Raw genomic sequence first — 19271 nt, 5'->3', positions numbered from 1 at the left:
GCCAACAGAGAGGAGGAGGAAGGGCTCATGGTCTGGTGCCAAGCAAATAACCTCTTCCTCAATGTCAAGACTGAGGAGATAGTTATCGACCAGGGAAACACACACCACATCAACAGCACAGCTGTGGAAACTGAACAATTTTCAACTCATGGGAGTGCATATCTTGCAAAAACCCTCATCATTTCAGTCAAGAGCATCCTTATATGTTGTGTGACTGTGTGGTATGGAAACTGCACTTTAGGGGACAGAAACAACAGGAAGTTAAAACTGTCCAATGGACCACTGACACCAGCCTACAAACCATCAAGGACACATATACAGAAAAAGACAAGTCACATTGTGAAGAGTTCCACCTATCCTCCTTATGGACTGTTTGTTCCACTCTCATTAGGGAAGAGGCTAAGCAGTATCCATACTGGGACCACTGCACTCAAAAGCAATTACTTCCCCAAGCAGTCACTCAACACCTCCAACCATTTACCCAACCCACTACCACTACATCCACATCAGCCACTCCTCTCCACAGCTCCTTCAGCCACCCCCTCCCAATGTTTTATACATAATAAAAACATTATATTTGTGTTTTTTTAATGTTGCAATGGATCCAGAGTAACAATCATTTAATTCTCCATTATACTTGTGTACTCAAGAATAGCAAATCTTGAAATATTCATCCTCACCCCCGCCAAAACAAAACTGGTGAACCAAATGGACTTTTAATGACAAGCCACTAGTTTTTCCAAACTCATTAACATCAAGACTAGTTTTATTCCTCCAAATTCCAGATACTTAAACAAATCTAAAACCTCACAGCGGCCACATTAGTTTTCATTAACAATTAGTCTCTGACAATTAGTCTCTGTGACCTTGGTTCTTGAAGGCAATAAAATAATCCAATCATGATAACCGATCAGTACCCAAGAAACAGTGTCAAGGTGCAACAAGTGAATGCCAGATAATTGAGGCTGATGCTTCGTAAGTGTCAAAACTCATTTAGATTTAGCTAAAAACAGTATGAAAACATCAGGTCACAAATTGGTTAAAAAAAGGAGAGAAAAAAGTTAATTTCTAAACTCAAAACAAAAAGTGGCAGAAAAAACTCTGGTTACAAAAATAAGAGTTTCTTTAGCTCCTGAAGCTGCCTAATCCTTAAATTTTTCCCCAATCATTTAAAAAAAACAGGACATCAAATCCTCGAAATTTAAAATGAGCACTTTTCAGTCAAGGCAACTTGCGTTAGAAAAAAAAAACTAATGCTTGATTAGAAATATGCAGGTCACATACTGGGCTCTATTAGGTATATAAAGCTTGTATATAAAAGTATGAAATTGGATTGATAAGAATATAGCAAGAAAGACAGGAAAGTAAAATGAGCTGCAGCAGCACATGGTAGGAAACAAGTGGTTAAATGCACAGCTTTACTACATCAACCTTAACTACTTGTTCTTTTCCCTCAAAGATGAACTGCACCGAGACCTACAACTGATCCCGATTCCTTTCAGCATCTCCTGTTCTCAAGCCCTGGCTTTAGTTCAAACCTATCCTAGTCACAAGGTCCACCATCTGCACTTGAGCCACACACATCAGCATCAAGTTAAGCTCATTGTTGGAATTAAATAAGTAATAAATTAAAAACAATTGTTCTCCAATTGGTAATGGAAACCTGGTTTTGTAAAACTATTCCAGAGAATGCTGGTTGTGGGTATGTTGATCAAACCTAGCCTAAGTAGCAGGGGCAAGCCACGTCATTAGCTGATGTCAGCACTAATTTTATCAGCATTCAACTTCAGGTTCTTCTTTGATTGATCCCAATCCAATTGGACAATGACAGTCATTATTATCTTCCAGATCATCAACTAAACAAAGTCAGACATTCATGATTTGGACCTAGGTTAGTTGTTGCATAGATATTCTCAGTTTCTAGCACTAAAAAAAAGGTGGATGGGTTGGTTTTTACTACACAATGACCACCAACCCATCCACCTCTTCCAACTAAAAATAAAAAGTCTTGAGAAAAGTAACTTGCATTTATAAAGCATCATAACTTCAGATATACAGGCATTAAAATAAAAGCCAATTTGTATCCCCCATCCAGACAGCAAGGAAGTAAATGCTCAGAGCATTTGTTCCAGGTATTAGTTGAACAATAAATGTTGTTCATGACACCAATACTTCCCTGCCTCCCTTTGAATACGACATGGAATCTTTTATATGTGTCACTGGGGCCAGATGAAATTCAGTTTAAGCTTCAATTGAAAACTAACACCTCAAGACAATGTTGCACTCTCTCACTAATGTACTGAGGTGCCAGTTGAGATTATATATACACTAAAGCTTTTAGAGTTTCGCTTGTCCAAATTGAGAACACTAAGGCAGAAAAGACATACAAAGCAGAAGGCACATGGAAACTGGCAACAAGAACACATCACATTCAAGAGCCAAAATAAAATAAAAATTCTGAAACTATCGGCAAGTTAGACAGCATTTATGGCAAGAGGAACAGTAACATTTCAGGTTGATGCCATTTCTATTTCATTGGAAAAATGGTGATTAAAAGATATGCAATACAAAACATTAACTCTATTCTTCTGCCAAAGATCTACATGACCTGAAGCTGCCACATTTACTGTGTTCAGTTCAGATGTTTAGCATTAGTAATATTTTAAATTCTGAACAGGAAGTTTTTTTTAAAACTTTCAACACATAGGTTACAATGGATTCGTTAATTTAAATGGAGTTGCTATAACAGTTAAATACATAAAACTCAGCAAATATTACCTTTTAAAGGTGGTAGTTTTTGTAGTTCCCTGTTGTTACTGATATTGAACCTAGAAGAACTTTGTCGCTTTTCTTTCTTCACCACTGCTGTGGAACTAGGAAGCTTTATTTTTGTCAACTGTGTTGTAGGAGGAGTACTGTTGTTGGATCTCTTGTTTGAGCTCTGCAAAACAAAAAGAATCAGTAGAAATTTTCAAATTGTACAACTGCTTGACGGCTCAACTTCAAGATACTTTGCAGCCTGTTTCATTCAGTGATTGAAAAATGATAGTAATAAAGAAAAACAGAAAAAAGCCACATGGTAATCTTGGAAAAAAAATCCAAAACATGGTTTCTGTTTCCATGGATGCTGCCTAACCTGTATTTCCAGCACTTATTTATTTATTAGTTCTATTTGGTTTTTGAGAAGCTATAACTTAAGTTTAAATCTAAATCATCAGTTACAAAGACTTTCAAATATCATCTTCAAGAACTTCAAAACTGAAATTAGTTATCTAGTTGTTCGGCAGCATCTTTGGTGAGAGGGTAGCCAACATTTCAGGTTAAAGTAACTTGAATCAGGTTTAACTGATAAAAATGTTTTCAATGTCGCTGGGATTGATAGGATGATTCCATCAAGAATTGTTTGCTAAATATCTTCAAAAGACAGAAGCACAGTGTAGAAATGCAATGTCCATCAAATATAAAGGTCTTTAAAACATACAAGTACAAATGCTAGCATGTGGTCTAATTGCTAAATCAAGTTCAGTGTGAAAAAGTGGAACATCATGCACTTTGGTCATTTTTTCATTTTCCAATCTGTCAAGCATCAACAAACAAAATCACTTCTGACATCATCAGTCATAAATGGAACAGCCGAAGATGGTGCATCCTAGGACTCTGCTGAGGTACCTCTTCCAACAAAGATATATGCAGAAAAAATTGACAAATAACCACAACCATCTTTACACCAGACAACTCCAGCAAGTGAAATTCTGACCCAATTCACATTGACTTTTTATTTTGAGACCACTTGATGACATCTTGTAAATTGCTGCCTTGCTGTCAAAGTCATTCAATCCTCACCTTCATGTCAACTCAAGATTCGCTCACACAAGATCTTGCCAAGTCATAAGTTTCATGACTGATGTATTTGTTATATGCTCGGAATCAGCTATGATCCAAAACAAGCAAAGAAAGCAGATCGTCTTCCCTGAAGGTTATTAACAAACCAGAAAGATTTTTATCAATTATTGAAAAGTTTTTTTTTCCCTACTTGTCTAGGAATATCAAATAACTACAAAATCATCAGTTTGCCTTTCTTATAAATGCTGAACATTTTCAGTATTTTGATTTTTTTGAGACTTTGGCAGTATTATGATCTTCATAATAGTCTTGTATTCCTAATTTCTGTAATTAAATTCCTCATCTTCTATGATAGAATTTGCTCACATCCACAGATCATATATTCAGTTTTCAGAATAACTACCACCATACTTTGTTTAGCGAAAGCTTATTCAAATAGTCTTATAATATGGCCCTTCATAATTAGGTAAGAATTAGTTTTCAGAATAAAGAAATGAATCTTTGTACATCAGAGTTTAAATTAACACCCAAGTAGTCTGGTGTCAAGTCCTAGACAAGTAGGGAAAAAAAACTTTTCAATAATTGATAAAAATCTTTCTGGTTTGTTAATAACCTTCAGGGAAGACGATCTGCTTTCTTTGCTTGTTTTGGATCATAGATGATTCCGAGCATATAACAAATACATCAGTCATGAAACTTATGACTTGGCAAGTCAAACTTATTTTTGCAACTGCCAACTTATTTGGAGAAATTTAAGCCCATGAAGGTAGCACTATTTTCATAAATAAAACATGTGAAAATGTGCAGATGCTGGAAATCGAAACAACACACACAATGCTGGAGAAACTCAGCAAGCTAGGCAGCATCTATGGAAAAGAGTACTGTATAGTCGACGTTTTAGGCCGAGACCCTTCAACAGGACTGGAGAAAGAAAAGATGAGGAGTCAGAGTTGGAAGGTGAGGGGAGGGGAGGAAGAAACACAAGGTGACAGGTGAAACCGGGGGGGGGGGGGGGGGGGGGGGGGGGGGAGAGAAGAGAGGAGGTTTGAGGTAAAGAGCTGGGAAGTTGATTGATGAAAGAGATACATGGCTGGAGAAGGGGGAATTCGATAGGAGAGGACAGAAGGCCATGGACAAGAAAAGGGGGAAGCAAGGAAGCAAGGAGATGAGAGCCAGAAAAAGGAATGAGATAGTTGGAGGGGAGAGGGGGCATTACTGGAAGTTCGAGAAATTGACGTTCATGCCATCAGGTTGGCGACTACCCAGATGGAATACAAGGTGTTGCTCCTCCAATCTAAGTGTGGCCTCGTCACGACAGTAGAGGAGGCCATGGACTGACAGGTCTGAATGGGAAGTGGAATTTAAATGGGTGGCCATTGGGAGATCCTTTTCTGGCAGAAGACAGAGTGTAGGTCTCTGAATCTATGTCAGGTCTCATCGATATACAAGAGGCCACACCGGGAGCATCATATATAGTAGATGACCCCAACAGACTCAGAGGTGAAGTGTCATCTCACCTGGAAGGACTGTTTGGGGCCCTGAATGCTAGTGAGGGAGGAGATGAAGGGGCAGGTGTAGCACTTGTTCCACTTGTTTGTTCCCAGTGACCACCCATTTTAACTCCACTTCCTATTTTGATATGTTAGTCCATGGCCTCCTCTACTATTGCAATGAGGACACACTCAGGTGGAGGAGAAACACCTTTTATTCCATCTGGGTAGCTTCCAATCTGATGGCATTACATTGATCCTCAAACTTCCAGCAATTCCTCCCACATCACTATTTCTCATTCCTTTCCCCCCTCACTTTATCTTCTTACCTGTCCATCACCTTCCTCTGGTGCTCCTACCCCTTTTCTTTCCTCCATGGCGATCTGTCCCTTCCTATCAGAGTCCCCCTTCTCCAGCCCTGTATCCCTTTCGCCAATCAACATCCCAACTTCACCCCCCTTCCCAGTTTCACCTAGCACATTGTGTTTCTTCCTCCCCTCACCCACCCCCACCTACTAACTCCAACTCATCTTTTCTTCTCCAGTTCTGACTAAGGGTCTCAGACCAAAACATCCACTATACTCTTTTTCATAAATGCTGCCTGGCCTGCTGAGTTCCTCCAGCATTTTGTATGTTACTATTTTCATAAAAACACCTGCAATCACTATAGAAAATTAAAATTGATCTGTGCAAATGATTAATGATCTGGAGTTGCAGTTGCTTTTATGTTTTGTAACTTCACTGAAATTCCTTCCCTTCCTCTCAGATGAATCAATGCTGGAAATAAAGTTTCTTTCATATAGCTAAATCACGAGATGCTGCTGTTATTGATTGTAGATCTACTTGCATTCACTTTCCTTAAACATTTTTCAATTCACTAATCAGTGGTTAGATTGTTAGAACATTAACAGTCAGCCTTGGATAATGATAAATTTTAACATTCATTTTCCAAATTTTCTATGTAGTTCTTCTCCCTAGGCTGGAAAATGTCTTTCCTAAATTCAACTAAAACTTATTTTAGCAAACTTAATTTGCCATCTCCAACCACCTTTCAATAAATCTAACATTATTCAGTCCATTCAGATTCGTATAATTAGTAAGAATTGGAGACAAGAATGAAATATTGAAACTTAAAGAAAAAAAAAATCAAAGTAATAGTTGTTTATGTATATTAAAATTCTTCTGGGTGTGTGCATTACAAGTAATTAATAATCAGAATTTGAATATTTCTGGTATATATTAAATGCCTTAACAAACTATTAATCTACAAAAAGTGTCAATAGTTACATTGTTACCTTGTGCAGTCTTGAAAGTCATCATTGGTGCTTTTTCTGTTAATGATCTCATGGCATTGATTAATTGCTGAGAATTTTTACCAAATATTTACTCCTCCATGAATTTCACCACATATATCACATTGTTTTGCCAGACATTATGATGTACAGGTTAGCTGCCTTTTTTCTTGTTTAACAGCAATAAATACATTTCATAGCATTTTGGAAACCTCAGGATCCAGAATGGCATTACACAAATGTGTTCTTTCCACAGTCTTTTAGAAATAAAAACAAAATGTCCAACCAATTGGATTGTAGAGTTGTTACAAAGAAAGACTGTGAAACTTTCTTGCACAACTGACAGTTTTCTGATATAGAGGCAGATAAAAAATCCATTTAATTTCTCAGCTATTTCTCTATTCTCATTTTTAATTCAACCTGCTTCAAAGGGACTTAGAAAAAAGGTGTTCAAGTATGAAAAAACACAAGTAGCATTAGTGAATCTATTTAACGCTATTCAATCTATGTATTCCTTCCAAGATCAGCAGGTGATTTGCTTTTTTTTTTAAAAAGTCATCTATTGAATGATTAGGATTAAAGAGGTAGTTAGAGCATTAGAAACAGGAACAGGGAAGGGGATTAAACAGTTAATGAAAACACAGCCATTTAGGGGTTTATAAACATTATTTAGTTTGTCTTAAACATTCTTGTTTTATAATTTAAGTTTTATTTCCAAGAATACATCAACATATTTGTTAGACTCAAAACCATTGTGCCTTTTCAGATATCACCAGATAGTATTCCTTTGACAATGAATATATGATGATATTGGACCAAATAGCTGTCTTCTGCATATATAAACTGTTGAAGTGTGGGAACCCAGTAAAATTCTGATAATCCAGCATCTGATTGTGGGAACTTTCTGATGGTTCAGCATCTAGCTCATTCAATAGTCCACAGTGCCAATGTGTAGCTGGATTTGAGAACATCAAATGGGCAGTCTGAAGCTCATTGGGTTCTATTCCCAGCCTTTTTAAAACTCATTCTAAAACGTATACTAAAACCCAATATGAAAAATGTGAAAATGAAATCATGTTCGGGATTTGGTGTGAGTAGGAGATTAAATCACTACAGAGTTCCAGTTTGTAAAATAACCAAAAGGGAGTAGGGAAGAGAGATGTAACATTTCATTGGAATTTGTTAAAACCTTCAATGCAAAATAAAACAGTAATTTAATTCAATGATTTTTCAATTATGTTCAACATATATTCTCATGCTTTGATAATTCACAATTCTTTTTAGTTTTATAAGTATTTAACCTAAAATACTTGAATCTAGTTTTGTGTGTCAAAGGAAATGGAGTTTGATATCTCCTTGAAAACAGTATATGTACAAGTTACATCATGGTTTGGAAAATGCAGAAGTTTTTTGAGGTTGTAAGAGTTTGGCAAGTTACAGCAATAAACATTACAGCATTTTACTGCAATGAAAAACAAAATATTTTCTACATATTTCTTATGCCTCTTCTATTATTACATGAAAGGCAATTTAAAGTGAAAAGTCAAAAATGAGAGTTCAAAACAGGTCATTTAACACATTAATTTCATCAGATGAGGCATGGTTGTACAGAATTGTTTAACTTCAAGTTTCAGTAGTTGATTGAACACTCTTTAAATAAAATTGAGAGGAACGTGTAGGTTAAGTCAAATCTGCATTCAGATGTCCAGGCAGTTACATTTCTATCATGCAGGATAGAGCTAATGGCTCAACTGAAGCATCCTCAAATGTGCTATTAGGGAAAGAAAGCAATGGAAGATTGTGGAAACAAATGATAGCTCCAGATCCAATTAACAAATAAAAAGATAGGTTTATTTTTGGCTTTGTAGTACAGTGGATTTCAGTTAATTGGGCCATTGGTTTACTTGGGACACCTCTTAAAGCACAAAAACAAATTGAGAAAATAGCCAGGATTCCCTTTTTTTTTCAGCTGCATGCACTTTGCTGAAATAAGTGGTGTTGTGGTGGGGTGGGGGGTGGGGGGGGGGAGTGTTGCTTTGCTGCTGCTTGTGCGTGGGAGGGATGAGCAGGGGGACTTTGGGGTTCTAACATTTTTAGTGTCACTCATTCTTCGGGGTATTCTGTTTTTGTAGATGTCTGCAAAGAACAAGAATTTCAGGTTATACATTGTATACATTCTTTGATATTAAGTGGAACTATTGAACTACTATTGAACTGTTGTGCGGCCGTTGGACACTTCACCATGCTTAAAGCAGTTTTTAAAATGGCATCAGTTGTGTGTTTATGTTCAAAAGCAATAATAATATATTTGACAAGAAATGAGCAGTGAGACAATTCAGAAGTGTTTTACTTACTGCAGTTTCAAGCATTCCATGAAGATGCCAGAAACAGCTAGGAGTAAAAATGAAACTATTTCACTACTTCAACAGGTTAAGAACCATGAAGAATTTGAATACATCAATCATCTTGAATGTTATATTAAAAACGAAGATTTAGAAGATGCAATTGTTGAAAGCATTGTACGAAATCCATTACCTGCACCAGGTATCTGCACTACTTTTGTTCATTTAAGAGTCAGTCAAAAGAATGTGTTACATATATTGGATGAATTCCTCCATCAACAGCTATTAGGAACTAATAGTTTTATAGTACTGTAGTAGTATTGGTAGCCTTCTAATTCATTCTGTATTTTATTTAAATACATAATTGTTAATCAGTAAAATGGTAGCTTGTCTTTTTTATACCCTTTTAACTGTTAAGTTTCGGCTAATTGGGCCAAAATGTAGTGGTCCCAATGAACCAGAATCCACTGTATATTTAAATTGGCAGTAAATGATGAAAATTAGGATTTCCACATAGACTAAACGAAGTACAATTAAAGAAAGACAAATTAGCACCAGTGGGACAAAAGAAACTACAAACAAACAGATACAGGAAACTACTACCAAAAAAATTAACATTTTTTGCCATTATTGCTATATATCTAGCTCACATGGGACCACCTGTCCTTCAAGACATTACGCCTTCAATTCAGCACAATGACTAGGTTGTTGCTGCAGTAAAGAATTGAAAATGCTATGCCATCAGAAGGATTATCACTGCAAGTGTCTTTCAGTTTAGGTACTTGATTATCTGTCTCCAAGGTAGATGCAAAACAAACTTCCTACAGCACTATTGAAACTTTAAGGCATATCCAGTATGATAACAATGAACACTGATAAACACTGAATACCTGTATATTTTACAAATACTATATACCTTATGGTATTTGCTGCTTCTGTTTTCAACATGTGTCCTTTGATAATAAATTTACTTCCAACTTTTAAAAACTATTGCTAATGCAAAAACAAGTGAATACTTTGTACGAGAGGATATTTATTCCACAATCAAATGATTTGGTCATTAGCAAAATTCACCAACAGCAGAGAGACTATGTTTAAATATGCTACTACATTCCTTAATCCAAAACAATATTTAAAAAGCATAATATACAAGCTGTTTATAAGATAATATACACGACTGACAAAAAGCTACAAGTGAAAAGATCTCTCCATATGAAATGGTGACATACTGACACAAAATTTTGACACAGGAAGTAAGCTTATAACGAAAAGAAGTGCTTACATTGCACAAGCAATGCAATGCAATGCAATGCAAAACAATGCCCAAATGGGCTTTAAGTGAGGCATTACTCAATTAAATGAGTAATAGTAATGCCTCATTGTGAGTTAATTCCGAACTTTAAAATGCATGGGATTGACGCTGATTTGGTGGTTTGGATTTGGAATTGGTTTACCCATAGAAGAAAAAGGATAGTGGTGTATGCAAGCATATTATTCTAGGTGGAAATCTGTGATCAGTGGGGCTCTGCAGTGGGGGACCTTTAGTTGTGAAATACATAACTCAAACACAAATGTAGATGTGTTTAGCTAGTAAATTTCCAGACATCACAAGTTGGTAAACAGTGAAAAATGTCAAAATGTAAGCAGGATATAGATTAGTTACAGACACGGGCAGAGAAATGACCGATGCAGTTTAATCGTAGCAAGTGTGATTTTTGTAAATCAGAGAGCCTGGAAGATGTTGGCAGGGGTAGTGATGGAAGCAGATAGGACAATGACACTTAATAAGCTTTTCAGTGGGCACACAAACTTGCAGGGAATGGAAGGAAATGGATCAGGTGTTGGCAGAGGAATTAGTTTAGTGAGGCATCATGTTTGGCAGAGACATTTGTGGGTCAAAAGGCCTGTTCCAGAGCTGCATTACCTACAAAATAGCATTACCCTCCAAATAAAAAAAAATTAAGATTAGCAAAAGCAATAGCTGAACTGATTTAAAATATTAGATTAGTTTTATACCTCACATGGTAAAATTTATATATAGACTTTATGTATAGGAATATGAATTTGGAATTCAACCCAACAAAAGGGACAAAATGTCTTTAAAATGTCTCCTCACAAGCTTTAAAAAATTATTGCAGAATATGAACAGTGAGTGGTGTTAGTGTCCATGTTGAAAGCATAATGTAATAGACCTTCCTGACTATAGCCTTTAGGACCTAGGGCAGGGGTGTCAAACTCATTTTAGGTCACGGGCCGGATTGGGCAAAATGCAGCTTCATGCGGGCCGGATCAGTCGGGCGCGTGCGAACGCAGCTTTCATTGCCTCCGTTTTTTCAGCCTGTTCTCATGTGTCTCAGTCTCTGCTATAACTACAAAGTGTTTCACTTCACAAATTCCGTTTCTTATGAAGAAGACTGCTGAGCAAGCATTATTTTTATGATTGGTATTAACTTACAATCATAGGCTTCATATCGCTGGGCCATTAATAATTAGAATAATAGATTTATCTAAAATGATCTTGCGGGCCGGATATAATTGTACGCCGGGCTGGATATGGCCCGCGGGCCTTGAGTTTGACACCTATGACCTAGGGCAGGGGTCGGCAACGTTTACCACTGAAAGAGCCAATATGGACCCATTTCCCACAGAAAAGAAAACACTGGGAGCCACAAAACCCGTTTGACATTTAAAATGAAATAACACTGCATACAACTTTTTTTTTTGCCTTTATGCTATGTATAAACAAACTATAATGTGTTGCATTTATGAAATTGATGAACTCCTGCAGAGAAAACGAAATTACATTTCTGCATGCAACAAAAACATTTTGAACTCCGAAAAAAAGACGTTGGGTTGAAGGTTACTCCATAGTTAGCCTGCCTTGGATCGAAGAATTAAAAGAAAGTGCGCACTGGCGGGTGTCAGGCATTGGCAGTGGTGATGTATATTAATTGCGATAAAAAACACGTTGTAGCGGTGTAGCGCTACACGCAGCGCTAAAATAAAGACACTGCAGTCAAAGGTAACTTTATTCAAACTAAACAGCCTTGCTTTAAAGCCTCCCTCAACCCGTCCCCGTGGGCGTGGATGCTCCAAAAGACACGTACTCACAAACCCCCGTAGGCTATCTCCCTTAGCCAGAACGGTGGCTAATTGTGAGCTGGTTCGGATGTGCCAGGAAATGGGGTCTCCACAAGGTTTTTAGATTGTACAAGATCACCATAATCTTCAAATTTCGAATTACATTTCAAAAACTAACAAACCACGGGGAGCCGCAGCACAGAGATGAAAGAGCCGCGGGTTGCCGACCCCTGACCTAGGGCATTCAATCATTTAAAATGTATATAGGATACTGGATTTGCAATGGCATGCTGAAAGTGCTAGCCTTACTTTGTGACAGCTCCTGTGAATCTATCACAATATTCTGTCAGTGAACTCTAGCTGGGAGGAATACAATGCATAAAAGAATCACCCCTCTAATTACAGGACATCACAGGGACAAAGAACTGTTTCATTTCAATGAAGATTATTGGTCTACACGAAAGTGAGGCATTACTCACCTAAATGTGTTTATGTTCAATTTTTAAATTCAAAACATATTAATGCAATTTTAAACAAAAAAATTGAGGATCATTTAAAATCTATCAGAAACATTGATGAACAATCCAAAAACCCTCAACTTTGAACAAACATTCTTTCTCCTACTTTGCCTCTTATCAAAACCTTACAATATGCATTACAACAAAGTTGCTTCTGAGATGAAATTTAAGAGCAATGATGGCCCTTGAGATTAATCCTTTGCATTTGGACCATACATCTGTGTGGGTGGCAGGTCAGATAAGACACGAGACATAGGAGTTGAATTAGGCAATTTGATCTATCCAATCTGCTCTGCCATTAGATCATGGCTAATTTATTTTTCCTCTCAACCCCATTCTCTTTAACTTCTCCCGTTACCTTTGACACACTTACTAATCAGGAACCTATTAACCTCTGCTTTAAATATACCCAATTGTCAATGAATTCCATAAATTCAGCACCTCTGGCTAAAAGATACATCTTCCTAAATTCTGTTCTAAAGGTGCTCCCTTTACTGAACTGGTGCCCTCTGATCCTAAACTCTCCCACTACTGGTAACATCTTCTCCAATGTCCACTCTATTCAGCCCTTTCAATATTCATTAGCTTTCAATGAGATCCCTCCTCAGCCTTCTAAACTCTAGCACAGGGGTGGGCAAACTTTTTGACTTGAGGGCCACAAAGGGTTCTAAAATTTGACAGGGGGGCCGGACCAGGAGCAGATGGACGGAGTGTTTTGGTAATACACCTCATAAGAGAAAATAAAATATCATGGGATATGTAGAAAACACGTGCTTTAATTTCAATTGAAAATGAACAAATGCATTACAACAAAATATCTGTCTTTGAAGTCCCATGGTATTTAGCTATTTATTGAAATGTCTTTTAAAACACTGAAAATTAAATGAATAAAATACAGCTTTTTTTAATAGTAACAGTTATTATTTTAAAGCACTGAAAATTCTGTTATCCTTCAAGATATTATCATCATCACTCTCCTCCTGACTGTCTTTATTTCAAAAAGGGTAGGAGATGCAGGTCTACTTGTCCTGCTCCTTCTTATTCAATTGTCCCCTGTGCCAAAACTCAACAACGACCCGCACAATGACAGAACAGTGTGAGCGCGCCAATATGCGGAGCTCTGTGCTCACAAATCCCTGCAGACTATCTCCCTTAGCCGGAACGCTGGCTAATTGTGAGCCGGTTTGGATGTGTCAGGAAATGGGTCGCCACAAGGTCACAAAGTAAAGCGCAAATGTGGAGTAATACGCTGCACCTCATTAAAGGTCAATGTATATAGAGTGCGTCATCTATTGGGAAAACACCAGAATTGCGGGGAAAAAACGTTAACAAGGTTTATTAATATAATTTCATCAAGTTCTGCGGGCCGGATTAAAAAGCTTAACGGGCCGCATATGGCCCGCGGGCCGTAGTTTGCCCATGCCTGCTCTAGCAAGTATAGGTGAGAGCCGTCAAATGTCCCTCCTACATTAACACTTTCATCCCCAAAATCATTCTTGACCCTCTCCAATGCCAACACATCCTTCCTCAGATATGGGGCCCCAAAACTGATTACAATACTCCAAATGCCATCTGACTAATGACTTGTAATGCTAAGGCTTTATATCTTTACTTTTATATTCTAGTCCTCTCAAAATGAATGCTAGCATTCCATTTGCCTTCCTTACTAGCCACTTAACCTTTAGGGAATCCTACACAAGGACTCCCAAGTCCCTTTCCACCCCTGATTTTTGAACTCTTTCCCCATTTAGAAAATAGTTATCACCTTTATTCCTTCAACCAAAGTGCAAGACCACACCATCTGCCACTCCTTTGCCATTCTCCCAACCTGACTAAGCCCTACAGATTCCTTGCTTCTTTAGCACTATCTGCCCCCTCCACCTATCTTTGTATTATTGGTAAACCTGGCCTCAAAGCCATTATTATCATCATCATCATCCAGATCCTTAACATACAAAATGAAAAGTAGCAAGCCCAACACTGAACCCTAGGGAACACCACTAGTCAACAGCAGCCAACCAAAGAAAGCCCTTTTATTCCCGTTCTTTTACTTTGTCAGTCAGCCAGCCTAATATTCTATCCATCCTAGTATTTTTCCTGTAACGGCATGGGATCCTATCTCACTTAGCAGCATCATGTGCAGCACCTTGTCAAAGGGCTTTGAAAATCCAAGTAAACAACAGTCAAAGACTCTCCTTTGCCTATCCTGCTTGTTATTTCCTAAAAGAACTCCAAGAGATTTGTCAGGTTAGATCTCCCCTTGAGGAAACAATGCTGACTTTGGCCTATTTTATCATGTGATTCCAGCATAATCTCTGTTATAAAATGTACCAAAAGTATTAACAAAATAGGTCTTTCAAATTTAGATGGATTTAAATTTGAGAAAAGTATTCAGTATCAAGATGTCATATACACCATCTGTAACTTATGTAATATTAGCGTTAGCAACATAAATACACTCCTGATGTGTAATTAAATGTTCAAAACTTTAATATATCATTTAAGACCAGTAAGATAAAGTGACTACTTCATTAGGCATTGTCTGTAAGTAACCAAGACCCATATGTCAAAATACCATTTTCATTATTAATCCTTAAAAAGGCACCTAAAGAACCAGTAAATGCATTGGGCAACCATAGTTTGAGCATCAATTCTGCAAAGTTCCTTAGCCTGTATGCAGACTGCCTGAATGAAGGTCAATAATCGCCAAGAATGACTTGTGTTAAATAACATGGCAGTTTCAATTGAATTGTATGCACTTAGAGCCAAGACAAAATATCCAATACATTTCCCATTTATATTCACAGCTTCAACAGGAACCTGGGTTTTAAAAAAGCCTTCTATTTCAATTCTGATAGCTTTAAAAATGTACAACTCAAAACTCTAAAAAAAAATCATAGGTTCTATACTCTTATTTCCTTGGTTCTTTACCCTTACTGAAAGCTGTTCTTCTAGAGCAGTGGTTTCCATAGTGGGCAATATCACCCCCCTGGGGCAGTGGTAGAGTCTGAAGGTCTACACGCTTAATTTAAGAAATTAATCACTTATTATAAGCATTTGATCCTCAGTGCCTCATAACTGATTACGTAATCACCTCGTCTCTTGCTAACCCATCATTCTCTTAAGACTTTACTCAAAGCAAATTATAGTTGTTGAGAAGCAATGTGACATTTCTGTATTTGGCACAGCATGAGAAATCTGGACTGAAGAAATTGTTATTTCTTGCCCCTGTCTATGCATTATTGCCATTCACTACACTGTAGTACAGTGTTAGTATGATTCTCATACTCATCATGCAGTGATGCAGTTTCTGTAGTTTAGGGTATGGTATTATATTATGAGCTATTATGATGTCATAACTTTCCCCTTTATTGATCGCAGTGCTTGGGGTTGGGTTTAAACAATAGGTGAATGATAGTTGTCGTTAATCCATAAAGAAAATGGCAGCAAAAGAACAAATTGCATTGTTGAATCTGTAAAGCCCCATACAATTAGAGAAAGACTGATTAGCAGTAAGGGAGGTTCTGAGTAAGATTTTGCATAAGTCACCAGATCAATTAAAGTGATTCTACTCAGCAACTACTCTGTTCAAAGGCAAACAAAATATCTGAGAATGTGGAAGGCACACTGTGCCACATACTGAGAACAACAGAATTTGCTCTGCAGTTAAACAAGTCAAATTTGCCAAGGAATGAATCTTTGCTTCTTGAATATGTTTGTTTCATAAAAGATGAAAGTATGGTTTCAGAGTTGTTATTTGCAAGGGGACAAGAAACATAACGTGGAGTCAGTATTTCAGGTTGTTGAGTAATTTTTCAAAGAGAAGGATATTCTGCTCTGTAATTCACAGACATCCTGTCATAAAAATCCTAAAATCCACAAATCATTAAATACTGTAATCACAATGGTAAATAAAATCGTCCCATGCTCTCAACTATTTTGAGAATCTTGTATTGAGAATAATGAACAGATTGAACACTTGCTGTTAGACACCAGTCAAATGGCTCTCAAAAAGAAACTGAGATGCTTTTATGCATGCTTTAAAACTGATAAAATTACGTAAAAAAGACTTCAAATACTTCGTTCAGTAATCAACTCAAGAATATTATGTATGACATTTGTCAGAATTATTTGCAAAGTTTAATGAAATCAATCAATTGCAAGGAAATTATGTGAATCTTATTAAAGTCAAGTCAGTCGTCTCCACACATCTGTCCAAGTTAACTTTATTTAAGTGCAACATTGGCCAACGTGATCTTTTCTAATTTTTGAGCCTCTCTGAAACGGAAGTAAAAGATAGAATACCAGATGATGATCTTCAAGTGTACTGTGCCCACCTGGGTGAGCTGCATAAAGACAAGTCAGAGAGATTTCAAAATATTCTCTCAATCCAAATTCCAGATCAGGCAATAAATCTATTCCTTAAGTAACAGTAAGGATGGAGGAAGAACTGATTTCACCACAAAGTGACTTACAGCTGAAGCCAAAGTTCAAAAAACCTTAAAAGACTTTTGGTTGCAGAAAGAAATCACTGAACACTATCCTGCACCGTAAAAGGATCAAATTGTTCTTTATTGTCTTTCCAACATCATATTTAGAGCGTGGTTTCAGTGCAGTTGCCCAATTTCTTTCAAAGCAATGAAACAGGTTAAGTTATTGAATGTGGGGATATGAGACTCCTTCTGAGTGACATTCAGCTTGACGCTGAGAAGCTGACATCACTGCACCAACGCCCATTAATTTCATTAAAAGGTGAAAAAGCAATGAAGTAGTGAATAGTTGGACAAATAATGCAAGTGTTGATGAAAATTATTTTTACTGTAATTAAATATTATCTGTAGATTTAAACAGACTTGAATAATTTTTGCAATTATTTGTCACTACATTGAATTTGCAATTCCTATTTTCTTTCACTGTGCATCGTAAACCAAAATTATTTATAGTTTTTATGTAAGGGCCAGAAAGGAGAGGAGGGGATGTGGTCTAGAGGCGGTAACCCAAAAAAAGTTTGGTAAGCACTGCTCTAAAAAGTAATACAATAACTAACACTGAGGAAAGGTGCAGAAAAACAACTTGAATTTCAGAACATTCTGCATTTGAAAATGTGTTGTTTTTTTCAAATTCTATCATGGAAATTGGAAAAAAAAAATCAGACCACATCTTAATGAAAAGAAAAATATTCCAAGAAAGATTATTAATCAAAAATTACCTTAAACATTTTCTAAATTGAAAGAACCATTACAAGCAGCTAAGTTGGGATAAGGGTTCTAACAGTAGGATCAACCACTTTGCCTTGAGCTTCATGATAGTTCCTTAAGACACTACAGCACAGAAACAGGCCCTACGTACAACCAGTAGGTACTCCATTTTTCTGCCTAGTCCAATCTACCCACACCATAGTCCTCCATACCTCTTTCATTCATGTCTCTATCTGAATCTCTTTAAAAAGTTGCAATTCAATCCATATCCACCACTTCTGCTAGTAACTCGTTATACACTCTCGCACCGCTCTCTGAATGAAGCAGTTCATCTCAGGATTACCTTAAATATTTCACCTTTTATCCTAAACCCGTGATCTCTAGTTCTAGTCCCCCCCAACCTCAGGGGAAAAAGCCTGCATGCTTTTACCCTATTTATATTCCTCACATGTATATCCCTGTAAGATCTCCCAACATTTTCCTATGTTCCAGGGAATAAAGTCCTAATGTATTCAACCTTTCCTATAACTCAGGTCCAAGTCCTGACAACATCCTTATAAATTTTCTCTGCACTCTTTTCAAGCTTGATATCTTCCCTGCAGATAGGTGACCAGAACTGCACACAATACACCAAATTTAGACTCAACATTGTGCAACTTCAACATAACATCCCAACTCCTGTACTCAATGCTCAAATTTATAAAGAACAATGTGCCAAAAGCTCTCTATGACCCTACCTACCTTCAAGGATTTATTCTCAGATCCCTTTGTTCTACTCCACACCTCAGTGCCCTATCAGTCACTGTACAAGTCTTATCCTGGTTTGGCCTGCCAGAGTGCAAATCTTCAAATGTTCTGCTATTTTTCAGCTGGTGCAGATTACACCTCAAGTCTTGATAGCCTTCTTTGCTGACTGTCCAAACAATTACATAACCTGACCCTTAAAATACAATCAAATATTTTACCCATGACTGATATTGAGCTCATTGGCCTTTAACACCTGCACATCACCTGTAGGTAAGAACATAAGAGTCCGAGTACTGCAGCCCATCTAATCTGTGCAGAAACTATTATTCTTCCTAGTCCCATCGATCTGCACCTTGGCCATTGCCCTCTATATACCTAGCACCCATTCATGTAGTTATCCAAATTTCTCTTAAATGTTGAAATCAAACCTGCATCCATCATTTATGCTGGCAGCTCATTCCACTGAAAAAGATCCTCAAGTTCTCCTTAAACATTTCACCCTGAACCCATGACCTCTAGTTCTAGTCTCACCCAACCTCAGTGGGAAAAAGCCTGCTTGTATTTACTCTAGCTGTAATGCTCACTATCAAATCTCCCCATTTTCCCCTAAGCTGCATAACTCAGGTCCTCAAGTCCAGGAACCATCTTTGTTAATTTGCTCTGTACTCTTTCAATCTCATTGTTACCTTTCCAGAAGACAAGTGACCAGAACTGCACACAATACTCAAAATTAGGCCTCACCAACGTCTTATACATCTTC

At 37.3% G+C, this 19271-nt stretch overlaps 1 protein-coding gene across 2 annotated transcripts in view; it reads right to left on the bottom strand.

Moving 5' to 3' along the window:
- ppp2r5ca (protein phosphatase 2, regulatory subunit B', gamma a) overlaps positions 1–19271 on the bottom strand; it is a 134493-nt gene that overhangs the window by 107269 nt on the left and 7953 nt on the right. For both annotated transcript variants that reach the window (XM_059959218.1, XM_059959223.1), the window contains exon 3: positions 2779–2941. In XM_059959218.1, the coding sequence (XP_059815201.1) occupies positions 2779–2941 (163 nt within the window). The remainder of the gene's footprint in view (positions 1–2778; positions 2942–19271) is intronic.

Source organism: Hypanus sabinus, chromosome 2 (genome assembly GCF_030144855.1).
Source record: "Hypanus sabinus isolate sHypSab1 chromosome 2, sHypSab1.hap1, whole genome shotgun sequence".
NCBI classification, from domain to species: domain Eukaryota; kingdom Metazoa; phylum Chordata; class Chondrichthyes; order Myliobatiformes; family Dasyatidae; genus Hypanus; species Hypanus sabinus.
The sequence above is the reverse complement of the archived record's forward strand: the minus strand, read 5'-3'. Positions and strand labels throughout refer to the sequence as shown.